Source organism: Talpa occidentalis, unplaced genomic scaffold (genome assembly GCF_014898055.3).
Source record: "Talpa occidentalis isolate TD23 unplaced genomic scaffold, MPIMG_talOcc4v2.1 talOcc4.13, whole genome shotgun sequence".
NCBI classification, from domain to species: Eukaryota; Metazoa; Chordata; class Mammalia; order Eulipotyphla; family Talpidae; genus Talpa; species Talpa occidentalis.
The window spans coordinates 93,725,928-93,747,121 of record NW_023601322.1 but is presented as its reverse complement, the minus strand read 5'-3'; the positions used below and the strand labels follow the sequence as shown (position 1 = coordinate 93,747,121).

Here is a 21,194-nt window from a genome sequence, read left to right as displayed (position 1 = left end):
GTGTGTGGACTGTTCCGGGGGTGCATGTGGTGTGTGTGGGATGTGTGTGGGATGTGCATTTGTGGGTATGTGTGTTTATGGGGCATGTGTGGTATGTATATGTGGTGTGTGTGTGTTGTGTATAGTGCGTGTGTTGTATTTGTGTGGTATGTGTGAGTGTGTGTGGTCTATGTGATATATGGGTGGTATGTGTGGAGGGTGTGTGTGTGTGTGTGATGTGTGTGGCATGTGGTGTGCGCGGGGTGTGTGTGGTATATATGTGTGGTATGGGGGTGTGTGTGGTGTTTGGGGGGTGTGTTTATGGGGGGTGTGGTATGGAGAGTGTATATGTGGTATGTGTGAATGTGTGTGTTGGAAGGTTAACTCAGGTAACTGGACCTACTGTCTATCTTTTCTGGAGCATGCACTGTAGCTGCTGGTCCTCATACATACTTCCTGCCACCCCGAGAACTCCCTGCCCATTGTTGAGGCAGCCATAGGCCTCATTCATTGCTCTTTCACCAATGCCCTTGTCAGCTCTGGCTGCTATGACAAAATGCCATACACTGGATGACTTCACAGCGGAAATGTATTTCTCACATTTCTCCCAGAGACTGGGAATCCAAGAGCAGGGTGCCAGCATGCTTGGGTGCTGGTGAGCATCCGCTGCTAGGGTGCAGGCACTGCCTGTCACTGTGTGCTCACCAGGGGGAAGAGAGCAAGCTCGTTCTTGCCTTTTCTTATGAAGGCATAAATCCCATTCATAAGGGCTCTGCCTCATGGCCTCGTTACGTCCCCAAGGCCCAGCCTCCAGATGTCATCCCCTTGGAATTATGGTTCAGCTGGTGAATTTTAAGAGGACACTAACGTTTAGTTCATGACCATTTGCATTCAGTTCCCTGATGGCACTTCTGCTACTTGTGCTTTTGCTCTGCCTTGGCCGGCCATCTCTGCGTTGACAGGCGAGGCCCTGTCACTAGCGGTAACTATATTCAGGCCCTCGTCTGAAGCATCACAGTTACTTCCTCTTTTGCTTGTTAAGCAGCAATTCCCCAAGCCTGCTGGGACCTCCAGCCACGGGCCCTACCTCCTTTTCAGGGCTGATGCTTCTCTAATCCAGTCACATTCATTTGCAGGCCCTCTCTGTCTCTCTTCTCTTTCTGCTCCTATTTCCTCCCTTTCTTCTATCAAGCCTCCAATATTTCTCTACGCCTTGTTGAGTCTAATTTGATGACCAAGCTTCACATTTCCTGGAAGAAATAGAAATGATCATGAGCAAATGTTCCTATTCTTCCATCCTAGAATCCATTACCCTAGGTGCATCTGAATATCTACACTCTGTCTTCCCTGCCATTGCAATGAATAAAATTTCCTGGCTTTGCTAAAATCAGCATTTTCCTTTAATAGTAAGATTTCATTCCCTCTTTTCCAGTTGAGGAATACATTCTGACTTCATAGAGCAGGTTCAACAGCATTTAAACACACTTTGCTAGGAACCCCCCCACCTTTTGAAGACAAGATAAAGCAAACAAATCCTTTCATCTTGCCTAACCATTGATGATTGCTCAGTTTTTCCACCCACTTCATAGTCAATCTCTTCAAAAGAAGCATCTGAATTTCTTCTACTTCCTTTCTTCCCATTCTCTCTAGAATTCTCTCCCGAGTCTACTCCAGTCAGGCTTTTACCATCATCACTAGACATAAAAAGACTTTTAAAATTTACTAATCATTTCCATAATGCCAAATGCAATGAGTAATTCTGAGTTGTCTTCATCATAACTTTACCCCTTGGTAGCATTTGACATAGTGGAGTCTTTCCTGACATATAGTCGATCTAATATACCAGCCCTATGTAGTATGTACCTTCACCCAGTTTTACTTTTCTCCTAAAGTTTGTCATAAATATTTATCTATAGAAATGCAAGTTCAGAGCCTCCCCGGTGGTGCAGTGGTTGAGCGCTGGGTTGCGAAGCTGCCGGCAGCCTCAGCAGCGCCGGTTTGATCCCTGGCCGCTGGGCGAGGGTCCCACATGGAGCGCAGACCTCTCCTGCTGCCCACTGCTCCCCTCAGCAGTGTACTTCGTCAGTCTAGCTGTTCTGTTCCCCGCTCTGGCTCTGGTGAATTCTCTCACCTTCCCGCACTTCTGACTGTACCCAGTGCTTGTATAAATAAATAAATAAATCTTAAAAAAAAAATGCAAGTGCAGTGAAGACAGAAGCTTCTCTTACCTGGTTCACTGCTATGTCTTCAGCATCTACCCAGCTTCTGAACATAGTTGATACGCAGTGTGTACCTGCTCAGTGAAGAGGTGATTGTCAGTCATGTTTGTTAAACACCTCGTGTGACCCCTCATTGCTCTGGACAGAATGAAACCCCTTATCCTGGCATGAGATCTTCCTTAAAAAGAGTACTAACTTCAGAGTGTTGTTAATGCAAGTGTTTACTTGCAGATTAGTTTGAATAGTTCCTGACTCGTAATAAATACAATGTATTGATAATATTTTTTATTGTCATTAGCATTGAACTCTCAGTGTTCTTACTTACTACTCAGCCTTCTTACTACCTACTACACTCTACTTAGAGTGTAGATACTCAGATGCACTTAGGGTGATGGATTCTAGGATGGAAGAATAGGAACATTTGCTCTTAGTAGTAACTGGACTATCACAGTTGATGCCTGTTTATCAGCAGGTCTCCTAAAGGTATCACACCCTCTGAGCTTCCTTTCCTACCTCTCCAACCCTCAGTTGTCTCTCAAGTCATTCACTGGCTGGCCCCTGTTGTCAATCCCCTCTGCACTTGTCACCTCGCTTGCCTGACCTCCTGTAAATGACCATCATTTTGAAGACAGAAGTGTCTTATCCCAGGAGATGTCTGTTCCTTTGTTTTGTTCCTTTATATTCCATATAGTGGTGAAGTTATCCTGTATTTGTCTTTCTTCTGACTTATTAAATGCTCATTTAAGTAGACAAGCTTCGATTCAATACTTAACTTACAGTTTGTCCCTGCAGGATTCTCGGTGCTTCCAGAGGAACTCTGCACTGTGCCACGCAAGCAGAAAGAAGAGCCAGCTGCTTGTAAAGAAAGCGAGTCCTCCGATCACCCTCCCATTGTCTCTGAGGAAGACATTTCTGTCGGCTATTCCACTTTCCAGGATTGCATCCCCAAAACTGAGGGGGACGGTGCAGGCACAGAGCCCTTTCCTCACACTCCCAAGGAGCAAGTGCAACAGGATTTCTCAGGGAAAATGCAAGACCTGCCTGAAGAGTCACCTGCTGAACGTCAGCAGGAATACTTGTGAGTTTCAAAAGAAGGCCTGTCAAAAGTCATTGCAAAGAAACCAGCCCCTATGGTAGGCAAGGATGCCAGGCAGATGCAAGCATAAGTTGTATTCAAGTGACCACACCAATAATAAATGCCAGCGCTACTTTATACCTACCATGATGGCTTCATTTTTTAAAAATGATGTAATAACGTTGGCTTACAACACTGTATAGGATTTGTTGGGGTAGCTTTGCTCCCCTCCAGCTGTATGTGACTGCACCACCAAGGACCTCTAATCCTCTACCACAGTCCCTGGGCCTTTTCCCCACCTGGTTGCCCACCCCCCTCCTCTGTCTGGTCACCTCAGTTCTGCTGCAAATTTCCAGAGTTTATTTTAGCTTGGTTCTGTCTGTTCTTTTGCTTTATTCCTTTATATTCCACACAGCAGTGAAGTTATCCTGTATTTGTCTTTCTTCATACTTATTTCAAAAAGCAAAATGTTTAAGAGACATCACTGTGACAGCTATGTGTGGCCCAGATTTGCTTGAACCACCTACCAGTTCTGTGACTTTGATCAAGGCCCTGAGATCTTTTAGTTTTCATTTCCGCATCTAAAAATTATGCTGATAGAGTTACATCCTGTGGAGTTCACAGGGTTGAAGATCAACCTTCAATCAAAGCCACATTTATTTATTTATTTAAGATTTATTTTATTTGTACAATGGCTGGGGTACAGGCCAGAGGCACGGGAGGGTGAGAGGATTCACCAAGACAAAGCAGGGAGCGGAATAGGCAGACGGACCAAAAGCTCTGCCACACCATGTGGGTATCTCCCTGGCCAGCCGGGAATCGAACCTGTGCTGCAGAGTCTGTGGACAGCTTCACAGTGCTGCGCTCAACCCGCTGCGACACTAGGACGGCCCTGGAAAGCCACGTTTAAACTGTAAACTCTCACGTAGACCTGGCAGGGCTCATGTGTTAGACACGTTCCTTCATTTCTCTGTGGCCTTCTGTATGATGCCTGTATGCCCTGGCCCTGGAGCAGGGCCAGTAAGAGCTAGGAGAGCCACCCTGTGTTGTCTAGCAAAGCAATGAGATAGCTAACCATAAAAAAGAAATGCAGAGGCCTCCTTGGTGGTGCAAGGGGTTAAGTCTCACTCAACACTATCAAGCTATTGTCAACCACTGCAACTTGTGTTCAATCCCCAGCCAGGAAGCTACCCACATGGTGCAGCAGACCTCTCCTGTCTCAGCTGCTGCTCCCCTCAGCAGTGTATTTCATTCAGTTTGCCTGTTCTGTTCCCCACTCTGTTCCTGGTGAACCCACGCCTGTACCTCTGGCCTGTACCCCAATTATTGTATGCAAAAATAAATACAAATAAATCTTAAAAGAAGAAAGAAATGCTAATAATAGAATCTATAAAATAAAATAGAAGTGCAAACACATTTTTACAGACTGTTGAATGGAAGACTATTGCAGTGGAGTGGGACAAAGAAAGGATGTCCGGGTGCTTCTGGCTGAAGGAAGCTGCACAAGCAGCGCAGGGCATCATTCTGGGCTTTATGGATGCAAAGGAGAGAATGTCCAGGGACACTTGTCTAGGAAACAGACCTGGAGAAAGGCTGGCATGTCCCTCCCCCTGGAATCTGAGAGCAGGGAGTCAGCAGGTGGCGCCACAGAGTTCCTTTGCTGCTAAGTGAGTTTGTGTTCTGGGAATTTGAGGGGCTTCTTCCACTGATCACCAGCCTGAGGTTTTAGGAGAGAGCAAAGAGAGAAGGAAAAAGGGAAAAATGGGAAGCAAAGAGGGAGCACCATAGAGACATACAGGGCAATTAATTTTCCAGTCTGTGCCAGACAATAGCAGTAATTTTTTTTTAAAGGTTTATTTATTTATGCAAGAACCAGGGTACAGGCCAGATGCACGGGAGGGTGAGAGGATTCACCAGAGACAGAGCGGGGAACAGAACAGGTAGACTGATGAAATACACTGCTGAGGGGAATAGCGGGTGAGACAGAGAGGTCTGCTTCACCATGTGGGATTCTCACCGGCCAGCTGGGTTCGAACCTGCGCTGCAGAGGCTTCAGACAGTTTCACAGTATGGCGCTCAATCACCTGCACCACCAGGGAGGCCCAATATTAGTAATTTTTTAAAAAGAGCAGCAAAAGAAGTATATTTTCTTGTTTTTTAATCCAATTGAAATGATAAAAGATATCACATTCCCCCTATATTTATAATTCTGATAACTATATAAATGTGGCATTTATCTGTTGCTTTTTAAAAACGTTGCCACATTTGGATTTGCTCAGAAGCTTTACTACCTGCAGATCCTTGTTCTGGTAACCTACCTCAAATCTTCCATATCACCTTCAGTTGTCAAAGAAATGATGACATTAAAATGCATATTCCTGTGCAGATTGGGAGCCAGTACTACATTTTAAGATCATTTATGTTTAGATTGTGTCTCTCCCACCCCGTGCTAGATCAATGGATGTCTATACTATATCTTACAGGCTGATTTTCCTTCAGATTTCATTTCTTGGCTAAATATATAACATCTGTTCAGGCTTTCCTGATCTATGAAGATGAGCTCCAGAGCAAAGTGTGCATGCGCCTTGCTATAACCTGTGTTTCCTTTGCAGCGTGACATCCCCAGGGACAGAGGTGTCAGAACCCCCACGGGCCACGGCAGCCTCGGGCTCCCCCAGCCAGACCCCTGAGGAAGTCAGTACCCCTCCTGACGGGGAGAGGCCCTACCTCCAGACCCCGGCCCCCAGCGAGTGCGGAGACTCCCCCATCATACAAGAACCCGAGGAATCCCCAGAGCTCAAGGAGGAACACTCCCCCCAGAAAACCAGCCTGGTGATCATGGAGTCCACTGATGAGCAGCCCCGGGCCGTGGAACAACTCGATGAAGATGCAGCTTTTGTAAAGGTGAGACTTTCCTTCTCTGATTGATGGCCCGCGAGTCACAAAGTGAATCAGATGACTTCGGTTTTCATGTAGCACCAAAAGCTTTGCAGATAAGTTAACCAGGGCTGTGGACAGTCTCAGTGATTGCCTGTCAATCTGAGAACCAGTGAATCTTGGGGAACAAAACGGTACAGAGTTTCAGTTCTTGCTATTTGACCACAATCCCTCACTCTATCTCTGGAAACCTTTTAACTAAGAGAAATGAAGATTGACATCAGAAATAATGTATCTGACTTAGCTTTTCAAAATTAATAAATCTAGGTATAAAGTCTTTGGGAAGGATAACAGAGCCTCCGTGAGCCTCCAGCATGAGGGAGGGTCCCAGCCTCCGGTCTTGTGAGCTCTCTGTGCTGCCCGGTGGTGAACCCACCAACTGTAAATCAAGTGGGGTTCACCTCCCCAGACAGTGTTAGAATTTGAGGAAGGATTATTTCCAAATTTGACTTAGGAGATTTATTTTAACAATGACCTCAAAAAGGACATGATCCCTAAACTTATTGCTGGTTCTAAATGTCCAAATAGTTTATAGTGTGCATTCCAGAGGCAGGGGGTGGGATTCGGGGAGGGTCTGGAGGAAGCTGTCCAGAGGCATAACTAACATCCCATCATAAGGTAAATAAGAACAGGAATTGAAGGTACGACTGTATGACTATTGCTGTGCTGCTGTATACTAGACAGAAAATTAAGAGACAAAATCCCAAGAGTCCTCATCACAAGGAGGGACATTTTTCCTTTTTTTTCTCTTCTTTCCTTTTATTTTTTTTAAGATTTTTTTTAAAATTTTATTTATACAAGAACCGGGGTACAGGCCAGATGAATGGGAGGGTGAGAGGATTCACCAGAGACAGAGCAGGGAACAGAACAGGCAGACTGATGAAATACATTGCTGAGGGGAGCAGCGGGCATAACAGGAGAGGTCTGCCGCGCCATGTGGGTATCTCCCCAGCCGGCCAGGATCAAACCCGCACCGCTGAGGCTGTAGACAGCTTCTCAGCGCTGTGCTCAACTGCCTCCACCACCAGGGAGGCCCATTCTTCTTTCCTTTTTTTCCTATTCTATCTATATGATAAGACCGATGTTAGCTGAAGCTGTTGTGTTCATCATTTCACAGTATATGCAAATTAAACCATCTCCCTGTACCCCTGAAAGTTGTATGGTGACATATGTCGATTATTTCTCAATGGAGCTGGAGAAAAACATCTATTTCTTTGGAAGATTTTCAAAACCAGTTAGAAAAGTTCACTTCTAAATTATTTAAGTAAACAGACATGAAAATCATTACATGTGCCACTTATATTTTTTCACAGAATCTTATATGATGTGATATAAAATAGCAATGAAAACATAACGGGAAAAATGTCTGATAATAGTGTGAGATCACATCACAGCGTTTCGCCTTTCACTGACTGCTGACATTGTGAAGAGGCTATCTTGAGAAATTCATTTAAGCCATTTATTTTCATGATGTGCTCTGAAGGTTCATTTCCCTCAGCATTGACTGAGGGGTTTGATCCCTCCTCAGAATTCCTGAACTAAAGGAATTGAGTGAGAGCAGGGAGGCCAACAAGTTGTTTTAAATAATTCAATAGATGATTCTCATAGGGAGAAGCATGAAATCTGTTTGAATTAAACTTCATATAAATTAAATTAGATAGTATTTTTTCCTCTTAAAAACTAAAAACTGGTAATGCATCAAAAAGTTTTTATTTTTATTTATTTATTTTAAAGATTTATTTATTTATTTATTTATACAAGCAATGGGTACAGTCAGAAGAGTGGGAGGGTGAGAGAATTCACCAGAGCCAGAGCGGGGAGCAGAGCAGGCAGAAGGCCGAAGTACACTGCTGAGGGGAGCAGCGGGCGGCAGGAGAGGTCGGTGCGACATGTGGGACCCTCGCCAGCAGCCGGGAATCGAACTGGTGCTACAGAGGCTGCAGGCTGCTTCGCACCCCAACGCTCAACCGCTGCGCCACTGGAAGAGACCCTCAAAATGTTTTTCAAGCAGGGCCTCCCCAGTGGTGCAGTGGTTGAGTGCTGGGTTACGAAGCTGCCCGCAGCCTCAGCAGTGCCGGTTCGATCCCGGCTGCTCCCCGGCCACCAGAGGAGGGTCCCACATGGCGCGAAGACCTCTCCTGCCGCCCGCTGCTCCCCTCAGCAGTGTACTTCGGTCCTTCTGCCTGTTCTGCTCCCCACTCTGGCTCTGGTGAATTCTCTCACCCTCCCGGCTTCAGACTGTACCCAGTGCTTGTATAAATGAATAAATAAATCTTTAAAAAAAAATGTTTTTCAAGCATTAGTATCATCTTAGGAGTAAATGCGGTATATAAAAATTAAAGCATTTTGGGGAAAAAGTAATATATCTTTGGCTATAAAAGTTACATTTATTTTTTTCATGTGTTCACTGTGAGTTTTGGGCAGTTATTATAAATAATTAATTCATCCCTGAGTGGATTTTCATTCCAACTTTGCTTCTACACAGAGTCATACAAACTTCAACTGAATGAGTTTTTTACTTATTTTTTTCCTTAAATGCATTTTTCCTTAAATAACTTTTTTACTTAAATGAATTGTAGTAAAACATGTACTATAATTGTTGTCTAGGCTTAAAAGTTACCTGATTTAGTTTAAGACTCCATTGGCTAAGTGAAGTATAGACTTGTAACTGTTACCTGGATTATTTATATAAACTACCCTATGCATAAAATAAACATTGCTGTGTTACTCTGTATTCCAAATACATGATATACATCTATTCAATTTATTTTTGATGGACATCCAATTCTCTCTCTTGTTTCCTGTCTTGACCCCTCACTTCTCATAACCCTAACTTGAGGATCCAATTTTAGTCACTTTTTTTGCTCATCATTTTGCTAGGCAGCTGAATCCTAAATGTATTTAATGTTTAGAATTGACATGTTTTTCTTTAGCAGAAAGAATATAAGAATATATTGGGCCTTTTAAAATATGCCCAAAAAAGTTAGCTGAGTTTTCCTATTTATTTTATTTTATTTATTTTTTTTTTTATATAGAGGCATGTTTTCTTTCTTTCTTTCTTTGTTTTTGTTTATACATGCACTGGGTACAGTCAGAAGCTCGGGAGGGTGAGAGAATTCACCAGAGCCAGAGCGGAGAGCAGAGCAGGCAGAAGGACCAAAGTACACTGCTGAGGGGAGCAGCGGGCGGCAGGAGAGGTCTGCGCGCCATGTGGGACCCTCCTCCGGTGGCCAGGGAGCAGCCGGGGATCGAACCGGCGCCGCAGAGGCTGCGGGCAGCTTTGCAACCCAGCGCTCAACCGCTGCGCCACCGGGGAGGCCCTTCCTATTTATTTTAAATAGCATTCCTTCAGGACAGAGTGACTTCTCATATGGCTCCCAAGACATATGTTCTCATCTAAAATGGTCTTCCTAGCTCCATCTCTGGAATAGGCCTGTAATTATAATGGGACTGGCCTCTGCCTCTCAACTTCATTGCAGAATGCATCTGTATTATTTATAGCTTACCTTGATGCCAGGGAGATGCACTACTGGCTAGGTGTGCTAGCCACAGGAGATTTTCATTTCTTGCAGAAAAGTTCTGCTATAAGCAGAAGACATGCTCATACCTTCAGGTTCTCCTGGCAAACCTCAGCCCAAGTGTCGATGCTCAAAAGCGTTAATTGTGTTGCTTGGATTCTGTGCTTACATTCCGTTATCAGAAGTTGAAGTTCAAGAAGCCCTGTGGGCAGGCTGCCTATGTTTTCTGGCACATTTTGACAGATGGGCGCCCAGATGCTGTCAGAATTCCAGAATTATTTTTCATTCACTGAAAAGCATTATATTCTCACTCAAGTTTGAGGCTAGCCTTTCTGCCAAAGCCTCTGTGAATGAGATGTTCAGAAAACCTAAGCAGAAAGCCATGGCGAAGAAGTTCCTTAGAATGATAAACAAAACCATGCTTCCATGCTTCCACCAGGAGCTAACGCAAGAATTAGGTGAGCTGGAGGTCAGCTCAGATGAGGAAGCGATGGTCACTACCAGGGTGGTTCGCCGGCGAGTGATCATTCAGGTACCAGCTGTCAGATGATGCACGCGCAGGCCAGCTCTGTCCCCGTAGCTCCTAGAGAGTGATGGATCTGGAGCCATGCAGGCTTGGCATGCTCCCTGGATAGTGCATGGCCACTCCGGCAGATGCCTTAACTCGCCCCAGTTTTGCTTGGAGCAAATGTGGAGGCAACGCCAGACGCAGCCTTCCTTCCAGACAGCCCACGGCAATCGCACGACTTACCTCCCACGGGGTCCCACTGCCTCACCTGGCGCTTCTCCGGTTTTGTTTGTTTCAAGTTTACCTAACTCTGGTCAGATTCTCCCAAGCATGTCGTTACCCACTTATTTTTGGTTGTGTGTTTTTCTTTTAAGCATACTACTTGACAGGATTGGCATCTCAGCCATGCTTCTGGGGAGTTCCTTCTCTTGGCTAACAACGCTCACCTGATAACACACGCGGGCGTAATTCCTCAGCATCGGTGCCCATGCTGACGGCCTCTTTCCTCTCCTTGCAGGGAGACGATATGCCTGATATACCCCCGGAAACAGTCACACAAGAAGAGTACGTCGATGAGCAGGGACACACGGTGATAAAGAAGGTACTGGCCCCTGTCTGCTTGCGTGGGCTCTCAGCCCCGCTGGCTACCAGGAACCATGCCCTGGCCACGAGAAACAAGATGCATGAATAAACTCTCTTCCAGGTTACCAGGAAGATCATCAGGCGGTACGTCTCCTCGGATGGCACTGAGAAGGAGGAGATCACGATGCAGGGAATGCCCCAGGAACCGGTGAGCCTGGAGGACGGAGACGGTTATTCCAAAGTCATAAAGCGCGTTGTCCTGAAGAGCGACTCGGCACAGTCAGAGGTGAGTCCAGCGCGATCCTGTGGCCCTTCCTACGGCACTGGGGTCTCCACGTACGTGGCCCTCAGGGGCACCTGCATTTGTTGCCTCAGGATGGGGTGGAACCTTGAAAGAACCATCAAGAATGGTCACCGTTGTAGCCATGGTCTTTCTTTGGGTCTTTTCATTTCTGTTTTCTATTTAATTTGTCATTGACCACAGCAGACACCCGAATGACAGATTTTAAGAGCCTAGAAGCCCACTTGCTGGGCACGCGGTGTGTTGGAAAAGACCCCATCTAAGATGTATTCCAGAACTCCTGGCTGCCTGGCGTGCAGGCGTTCCTGGGGAACTGCAGATTAATACTTGAAATTCCAGCATCTGCATTTCAGTTGCTAAAATCAGGACCCAGGAGCTCCTTGATGAATGGTTTTATTTCTTTCTGTTTGACTTCAATCTTTCGGAAACATGTTTATTCCCTCTGACATGCTGTTTGTGACATTCCCACTGTCTTGCATTCATTCACCACCTCGAAATTGTATTATTCTATCTACAAGGTTCTCTGGAAATGTGCTTTTTAGATTTCTCTTGCCTCTGAGAATTCCTCCTTGGAGGGCTGCTCTCAAATCCACAAACAAGACAAACCATTTAAATGTGGGAGAGAGAGAGGCCACCCACACACTGTTCTCCCTGCGTGTTGGTCTGAGGAGTGGATTCCTTTACTCAGGAAACTTCCTGACAGATTTTCACACAAGTGATGGAGTGGTTGATTTAGTGCCGTCTAGGTAAAGTCATTGTGTAGATGTTACCAATTCATTATAGGCTGTCTTTTTTTTTTTTTTTTTTTTTTTTTTTTTTTTTTTTTCCCAGACTACTGTATAACATTGTGGCTTTTTGTTTTGATTCATTGCTTCCTTGTTCCATTTTGGCAGGCAGAAATTGCATGTTGTGTGTCCTTCATTCATTAGGTGACTTTGTCTGAGCCCAGCATTTTGTGCAGTACCTCACAGTTTCAGGCTGAACCAGTGGAAGGCCGTAGAGTCAGCAAAGTTGTTAAAACAACTGTGGTTCATGGAGAGAGGATGGAGAAACACCTGGGGGATGCTAGTTTAGCCGCTGATCTTCCTTCAGCCAAAGATGACTTTGAAGAGGTATAGAAGCTTCATCACTTTGTCTTTGTGTGTGTGTGTGTGTGTGTGTGTGTGTGAGAGAGAGAGAGAGAGAGAGAGAGAGAGAGAGAGAGAGAGAGAGATTCATGTTTCCCTGGTGTTTGAAAAGCATTTTTCATTGTGTTGTATATGTTATGTACTCATGGAAGGATCCAGAATATTTCAAGACAGTAGGATTCCTATTCGAGTAACTTGTATGGTGAAATCAGTGTTTCTCAGCCTGTGGTCCCATCTTAAGAGCTTCTCAAAATCCAGATGACCAGGAGTCACTTCTGCTGACTCAGAATCGGAGCTGGGGTTTGGCTGCGCATCTTACTTAGAAGCCCCAGAAGACACACCAGAAGTGCCCTTTACTCCAGCTAATAAGGAAAAGAAAGCATGATGTCAAACAAAAATTGCCTTTCTTAGCTAATATTTTCAAGTATTCCATGAATAGGCAAGAAAAAAAATTCAGACGTATTTTACACCCATAAATTTAAAAAGCATTTATAGTTTACTTAAGTTCTGGTTTCCAACAATTGGAGTGACAGGTCCACAAACCCTTGCCTTGATTCCCAAATCCAAAAATCCTGAAAATCAGAACAAGTTTTTTAAGTTCATAGCAAACTCTTTTGTAGGAAAGTGAATATGAAGTGACCTGAGCTACAGTGACTTTATATTCATGCTTTGCTGTTGATCTACCAATGTGTCTGACTGCAGGATGCTGTCCCTACCTCAGTGGGGCTATTGAAGTATCCGTCTGTGCATCTCACTTGTCAGAAATGCAAAAGGAAAAATATCTGAATTCTAAGCACATCTGGCCCCAAGGGTTTAAACTAAAAAACTGTGAGCGTGTGCAAACATTTGCAAAAAAGTTCTGTTATGGAAACCTTTTCAAGTTAGATGTTACTTGGGTTTCTCCTCTACACTCCCTGTGTGCATTAAGATTATATATGAATGCACTGGGACATTGAAAGTTTACCTTACTGGGCCTCCCTGGTGTCGGAAGGGGTTAAGTCTCAGCACTATGAAGCTAGCCACAGCCACTGCAGCACCAGTTCAATTCCCGGCTAGGGAGCTGACCCACATAGCAAAGCAGACCTCTCCTGACTAGCCCACTGTTGCCCTCAGCAGTGTATTTCAGTTTGTCTGCCTGTTCTGTTCCCCACTCTGTCTCTGGTGAATCCTCTTACCCCCTGCACCTCTGGCCTGTACCCCAGCTCTTGTATGCATAAATAAATCAATCTTAAAAAAATAATAAAAATTCACCTTATTTTTTTCTTTTATTTTTACATAGAAGAACTGTGGGTACAGGCCAGAGTTGAGGGGGTGAGAGGATTCATCAGAGACAAAGTGGGGAGCAGAACAGGAGGCAGACTGACTGAAATACACTGCTGAGGGGAGCAGCAGGGAGACAGGAGAGGTCTGCTGCGCCATGTGGGTCAGCTCCCCGGACGGGGATAGAACTCAGGCCATAGCAGTGACAGACACTTAACCCCAAGGCCACGAGGGAGGCTCGAAAGCGTAACTTATTTGGATTTTGCAGTTCTCATTTTGACACCTGGTAACTTTGGATCATCAAAAGACCAATAATCTGAGCCACACACTTTGGGTTTTATTTGCTGCTTGTTTTTGCCTCTACTTCTTGTTAATCATTAAAACCTCCCTGAGGAAGGAACGGGGACTGTCGAGGTACAAAAAAAAACTAACCTGTATGGATATGAGGTAGCAACATTTGTAAAGTAGAACCAATGTCCCAGGCAATCGGGAGATGTTTAAACACAACCCAATACTTCGGTCCGCTTCTAAGAATTATTTTTATCCTTTCAAGGTGTGTGTTTATACCGTCAAGCAATCAGGCAAAGCAGAACATTTACAAACCTGTGGTTTACAATGGTTTTGTCTCGCTTGTGTGTTTTCTTCCTTCAGGCTCTGAGTTACACAGGTAGCCGCCTGAAAGTCCACTTGCCCAGTTTAGTAGAGAATGAAATACTGAAAGAGGATGGATCCGTAATTAAGAGGTTTGGGTTAGCATGGGGTGATGGTTTGCCAACTAACACCTTAAAAAAGTTTTCCAGTGTAAAATAAAAACAGAGCCCCCACACAGGCCCTTAACACTTGGGCACAGCTGCCTCTGTTGTACTGTCAAGGGGTGACCCCGTCAGCTTGCAGTGCCTGAGCACCCTCGCGATGCTTTCAGAGTCACACACAGTGGTGGCGAGATGCCAGTTCACAGCGCCCTCCCTGAGTGTAGCAAGTCCAGAGTTTCGTTAAGGGCAGACAGCCCAGTTGTTCCATTGTGTTGATAGATTTGGAGAGCATAGGAGGAGGAGCCCAAGCAATTGTTCACCACTTCATCTTGGGACATTTGCCTTCGGTTCAGTCTTAGAAAATCATTGCTTTCACAGTAACTTGCTTTTTTTTAAACATCAGTTTTTTGTTTTTTGTTTTTTTTTTTTAAGACTCATTTATTTATACAAGAGCTGGGGTATGGGCCAGAGATGCAGGGGGTAAGAGGATCCACCAGAGACAGTGCAGGGAACAGAACAGGCAGACTGACTGAGATACACTGCTGAGGGGAGCAGCAGGCACGACAGGAGAGGTCTGCCGCACCATGTGGGTATCTCCCTGGCTGGCCGGGGCTCGAACCTGCGCTGCAGAGACTGCGGACAGCTTCACAGGCTGCATCTTGACCCCTTGTGCCACCAAGGAGAGCCAGTAACATGCTTTTCTTAACACAATATTTTGTGACTCTGCATGTGGATGGCAAATAACATATGCTTGCGTTTGACACCCATGAACCTGAATCTACCCATCGATGCTGAAACCTGGGCCTTTAGTAAGTTAAGAAAATGTCAAGGAAGTGGTGAGCAGCCTCCTTGGCATAGAAAAGGCTCTCTGGTGTGTGAACTCTCCCTGGTCTACCCTCATCTCTCTCTTGGCCTTATTTAGCAGCACTGTAAGTATTCATAAAATGTTGCAGCTGCACTGTGAAAAGAGAGACACAATGGAAATTCAAGTTACTATTGTGCTTTTCACCTCATTGAAAAGAAGAGAAAGATTGTCATTTATAGTACTCTCCAAAGCTAATTTTAGTCCATAAAACATAATAATTAGAACAGCGAAATTAAAGGTTCTGTCAGGATCCCACCCTCCAGTCACATGTGAAAAACAGCAGTAGCTAGGAATTTAAAAGAGCATAATTGCTCACAGAACTTGAAAAATGCTGCATGAATTAAGGATAAAGTGCTTTTTGTACTCTGAACTTCAAAGTCATTTATTCAGATGAAACCACAGCAACCATGCAGGCCCCGGCATCTTGGTGTCCTAAGCCTGGAGGGATGGAGAGGCCAGTCCATCTGCATTCTCAGCACAGCTGGTGAATGTGAAGCCAGGGATACAGACAGCACAGTCTGGTTCCTCAGAGACACAGTTAAGGGAGTCTGTCTGATGCTTACTAAGGACATGTCTTCACAGCTGCTGCTCCCCTGGCCTGCATCTAAACTCAGCCCTGGCTCCTGTCATTTATTGACAGATGCACATTCATAAACACATCCATCATATAAACCTGCACAAACGCCAGGTGATGTCCTGTGACAAAGGGGAATGTTCTGGCCCCCTGACACCAGTGCCATAAAGTTTTCTGCTAGTTCTTGGCAGAAGCAGTCAGATAGCTGCCTTTGGAGCGAAAGAAGAATGCTAAATGTCAGAAAGCATCACTTGAACTAAACCATTGGGTCCACGTGTGACCTTTTTATCAAGAGGAACAAATGGAAGTTTTTTTTTCATATACAAAATCATTCAAGTAGTATCAAAGGGAATGGATGAGTAAGAGAACATGTGAGAAGCAAGGACAAAACCACAGATGTGCAAAAGAAGCTTGAAAGTATTTTGGCTGAAGTAAGCCACAGTTCAAAATTTCACAGTGTTCTGAAATGCAGGGTAACGACAAGGGCAGCCCATCAACAGAGCCTCCAGCCCTGGTCTCTAAGAATCCTTCAGGAAAATGCAGGGCAGAGCTACAAATGGATCATTCCGACAGTGGTTTGAGGTGGAGATGAGCCAGGACGTTGTGGTTTCAGATGCAGACACTGCCTCTTGGCCCTGCTGCATGCTAAATGTGCTGTTTTTTATTTGGAGCATTGATTTAGTTCTCTGAGATGAAGTTTCCTTGTTTGTTATAATAAACATGACTGGTACTTAAAACAGGCTCACTGCATATTTGTGGACTGAGGAATTGTATTTACAAGTAGAGAGCGAGAAGAACTAAGAGTAAACAAAAGACCATGTAATCATTTTCAAGGAGGGCTGTGGGAAAATAATAATACAAAATGTAAAAGTACTGCATAGTCACTATTCTTAAGGAATCACCAGCCTGAGGAGGGAGCTGCGGACAATCCGATGGCCATAGGTGACATAAAATTGGCAAAGTGCCGAGGATGCTGGAAAGACTGGGGAAGGATTAGTCTTTAGTTTTTTCTTTTTTCTCTGTCTTCTCCACCGTTGCCACATAAAGCTTGAATCTTCATCTATTGTTGGCAGTCCCTTTCCTGTAATATTCCAGGATAATATTCTAGTTTTTAAATATCTGTCAAGGAGCAATTCTCTCAGAACATTTTTGAGAAGTTTGCATCAGGATGTGCCTCTAAAGGACTAAGCTGGCAGCTAAGGAATATTAAATAAAATAGATGAATTGAATAAAATCGACTTTAAAGTGGAAAAGATTATTTTTTCCTATCAAAAATGTATTTATGGAATCACTATTTGAGGATAAGCCAAGTTATTTTAAATCAGGGCATCCTGCACCAAAATACAAGTGATGTTATGGTAGCTTTTGGGGAGCAGCATCCTAAAGCATGTTTTTATTTTCTGAGCGTATTTCTTTAAGATAAAAGCATGCCTTGTTCCAATCACATCTTTAAAAAGCTCGCCAATCATTTCAGATGGGAATGCATGTTTAACAGAAAGACCTGAAAAGATGGCTTTGATTGTACTCCTCTCTGGGTGTAGAAACATCTAGAAGTGAGACAGGAAGGACTTTTGCATCGTGGTTATACCCCCATACCAAACACAGAGCATAATTCTCTCTTGTCTGCTTTCCTCCAGGACAACAATGAGTAAGGCCAGTACACAGAAGAAGGCTGTGGTGAAGGACCAGCACGGAAAACGCATTTACCTGGAGCACCTGGAGGATGTACCGGAAGCACTAGACCAGGATGACCTCCAGCGCGACCTCCAGCGCCTCCTTCGGCATTTCAGCAAGGAGGACTCCAAGCAAGAGGCCAAATGAGGGGCCGCCCAGTTCTCACCCCAGCAACCACATTCACTCAATATGCAACTTCCCGATTCTCTAGCGGAGCAACCTAGCAGGCCTAATCCACGGGCTACCTGGCAGTTCCACTTTTAGCAAACACACTGCGTTTTATTTCAGTTTCCCCCCAATCCTCTTTAACTGTAAGCTAATTTGTGACCAAAGATAGCATCCCTCATTCTGGATGCTGTATCCACTTCCCTGTTGGGTCTGTGCTAACCTGGGAACTGGCCACCCATTCGTTCTTGGCTTCTGCACAAGCTCCATGGAAATCCATTCATCAGAAGAACTTCACCCGCAGACCTCTTCAAGTGACGGTGTCTCGGAGTCTCTGGGAGGGACATCCGTGTACAATGTATATAGCTAAAATGCTCAGATGAATGACCTGTTAAAATTTAAACCACTGCCTATCATAACTACACTGGGCATCAAGGAATAAAACGCCTCTAGAAATGGCTGGACCGTGGCTAATCAAGATATTGCTAACACAATCGAGTGATAACACAGTTCTACCGCCAAGAAGCACTTCAGACGTACCACGTCCTTAGAACTTCCAGAGTAGCCATGGCTCCTAGTTAAAGATGGGTTGTTAACCTCCAGGAGCTTCCCTCACTACACCCTGGTGCTGGTGCGGCCCAGCCATGGCTTCTCACTCTCCCCCAGCCAGTCTGAGGAGGGCAGGAAGGGAGCAGATGGCAGACATCGAAGCAATGAGGTATCAGCTGCTGGGAGCTACGCGCTGTGGCTTTCTGGCATCTTCAGGTCTTTTCGATTTTGGACACGTTGGCAGGGTATTTTAAAAAGCTATAACTACTGTAGTTTTTCCAGTTTTCATTGCTGCTTTAGCAAACCACGCTGTCTTATTGGTGGCGCCATCTTCAGGCCACTGCACTGTACATAACTCAATTGGAAACGAAATTTACCTACCACACAAAAAGTTCAACTCCTCCCGCCATGTCGGAGCAGTTTCATTTTTTTTTTTTCCTCCCTGTTTATATCTTCTCTAATACCTGCATGGAGCATTGAAAGCATTGGAACCATAGTCACAACCCCTCTTCTGATCTCATTCATGAATGGGTTTCATTCTTTTTACCAGGAAGTAAGCACTTTTCAACGTTTCAGCTCAGTCTGTTTTTTAGCTTGCAGACAAGGTTGAGACACCCTGACAAATTTGGTCATGGTTAATAATAACATTTTTTTGGTTTATTTATTTGAAGCCCAAACTCCCTGGGGAACTCTGAAGTGCGTGTGTGCATTTTCTCGTTCGTTTGTTTCCAAGAATGGACCTGAATAATCTGAGTGATTTCCACGTCCGCTTCCTTATTTCTCTAGTGGTTGAAGCTGTGTAGCATTTTAACATATATATATATTCACAAATATATTCCTATAAACAGTATACATTTTGAATCAGTTATTTGTTAAAGAAAAGTATATTCAACAAAGATGAAATTAAAAAACAACCAACACCAACCGCCCCAGAGGCTCTCCTCCAGGGCTTGAACGATTTCCAACCCGATCTGGTCTTTTCCTGTTGTGCAAAAGTGACTCGTGGCTCCAAATGTCGAGAACATATGCAACAAACAATGGTTCTTCATCATTTCAAGTAACGTTGCCAAGAGAGAGCATTTCCCAGGAGGGAGGTTTCCCACAAGCCGACTCTTCCTAAGCCTCAGACGCTAGCACTTTCTGGCAGTTGAATGGGAAATCAAGCTTCCCTGGGCGGCCCCATGAGCGAGGCCCAGGGCGAAGCATCCTGAGACACACCACCACGGCCTGCTTGTCAATCCCTTCACGGGAGCTCCGGAAAAGCATTCTGTCGTGTTCCTTGCAGTGCAGATGATGTCTGTGTAACAACATAATGGTTATTCACCTTCTTTGATTTTGATTTTTGCTGTGTAATCAAAAAACTTGAATACTGTGAGAAGAAGTGAATTTTCAGTTGATGAATCAGCATCTTGTTCCCATGGTGATAACACTAATTGAATATATCTATGAGGGCATGTATTAGTTAATGGAAAAAAAATACAGCACTAACAATACATAGCTGCAATGTGTACAATGGCTGATTTAACTCAATAAAATGTACAAGTGTTCAGTGTGGCAACCGTGATGTGTTCTTCTTTATCACCGGTCCGTGATTTCAGGAGAGAAGAGAGTTCTAATGGGAAGAGACAGATGAGAAACTTGGAATATTTTGGGAAATGGAAGGGTCGTTTTTCTGCCTGTTATTAAAAATGCAAGGTGTTATCTCTAGCTTAGGGGTGGAAATATTTTCATTGTAAGACGGTAGCCTTTGTATTTACCTGAAAGAGGGAAATAAGGTGAGTGAATTGTTGGAAAAACTCGGGAATGGCTTTAAAATAATCTCATCAACTAAACTCTTTAAATAAAGGATATCTTAAAATTGAGAGCATGCTTGTGCGCGTGTGTGTGTGTGTGTGTGTGTGTGTGTGTGTGTGTGAGTGAGAGAGAGAGAGAGAGAGAGAGAGAGAGAGATTTTTCAAGCCATAAGAAGACCCAAATAGCTTTTGTCTTGTGTTAATTTAGTATGTTGTATGCCTGACAGTGCATTAAGCACTGGGGCAGTGTGTGTGTGTGTGTGTGTGTGTGTGGAATATTTTGTCTCTTTTGCAAAGAAGTTTTATTTAACAATAAAATAACAATCACATGTTACTTAAGGAGGAAGGATTTATTTTCATGTTGGGCTTAGCTAGTCAATGAGAAATAGGAATCTGGGAGGTGGGGGTAGGAAGGGGTAATCTGGTTGGAGGCTGAGTAATGTGTCCAGGCAGGACTGTGTGGGGTGCCCTAGAAGGTGTGCTGCAAACACTTCCCACCTTTGGCAACTGCGTCTTGCTCTGAGTTTTCTTTCTCTCGTGTAGCCTGAGAAGTCGAAATTCCATGACTACATTAATAGAACCACAGCTGGAACATGCAAAACTGAAATCAGTTGTGTTTGGAGAGTTTCTTTGTGTTTTTTTGTGTCATCGCTTTTCTGCCTTTCTAGCAACATTTGTAAAATCCAAACATAAAGGTTTAGAAATTGAATAGGTTTTATATAAATTTGCTATTGTGTGATGAAGCTTCCTCACTGGATCTGGCTTATCTTTTGTGTTGATTCACAAACTCTTCTGAAATTGCAATTCCAATTGCACTTGAAATATTTCAAAGAAAACTGCGTCAAAGGTAAAAAAAAAAAAATCCCAAGTAGGGCTGACTGTGTAAGCTCTCTCTTCTCTCGCCTGCTCTGTTCCCTTCTTGGAGGAGAATTCTTGGACTTCCACTGTCCAGAGAAGATGCAACATCAGAGGTATTGAGTGTCGTCTTGTGTTTAATTATGTGGCGAGCAAACCCCATAGAAAAATGAACAGTGGTTCGTATATTTAAAACGCAGAGTGGGGAACCCATCCACAATGGGGGAATTGACGCGCCTCTCCTGAATGGTTTGCATTGGACACAAAGAGGCACAGCGGCTCCTTGAAACAGGCTTGTGCTGAATTTACGCTCCAGCGGGTGGGGTCTCAGTCCGTGTCCACAGGGAGACTCAGGGAGAGGCCAGGGAGGCCAGCACAGAGGGAAAACAGATAAAGAAGCAAAACAAAGGGTCCTATGAACCAGGATCTCAGAGTGGTGCAAGGTTTTCCTGGACAAAGGA

The 21,194-nt window shown here is 44.4% G+C and overlaps 1 protein-coding gene across 1 annotated transcript in view; it reads left to right on the top strand.

Moving 5' to 3' along the window:
- Window positions 1-20,138, top strand: part of ANK2 (ankyrin 2) — a 205,543-nt gene extending 185,405 nt beyond the window's left edge. Inside the window, 8 exon segments of the mRNA XM_037509540.2 lie at window positions 2,991-3,276; window positions 5,886-6,177; window positions 10,168-10,260; window positions 10,754-10,837; window positions 10,940-11,104; window positions 12,049-12,231; window positions 14,158-14,249; window positions 17,335-20,138. Coding sequence (XP_037365437.1) covers window positions 2,991-3,276; window positions 5,886-6,177; window positions 10,168-10,260; window positions 10,754-10,837; window positions 10,940-11,104; window positions 12,049-12,231; window positions 14,158-14,249; window positions 17,335-17,518 — 1,379 coding nt within the window. The 3' untranslated portion in view covers window positions 17,519-20,138.
- The last annotated feature ends 1,056 nt before the right edge of the window (window positions 20,139-21,194 follow it).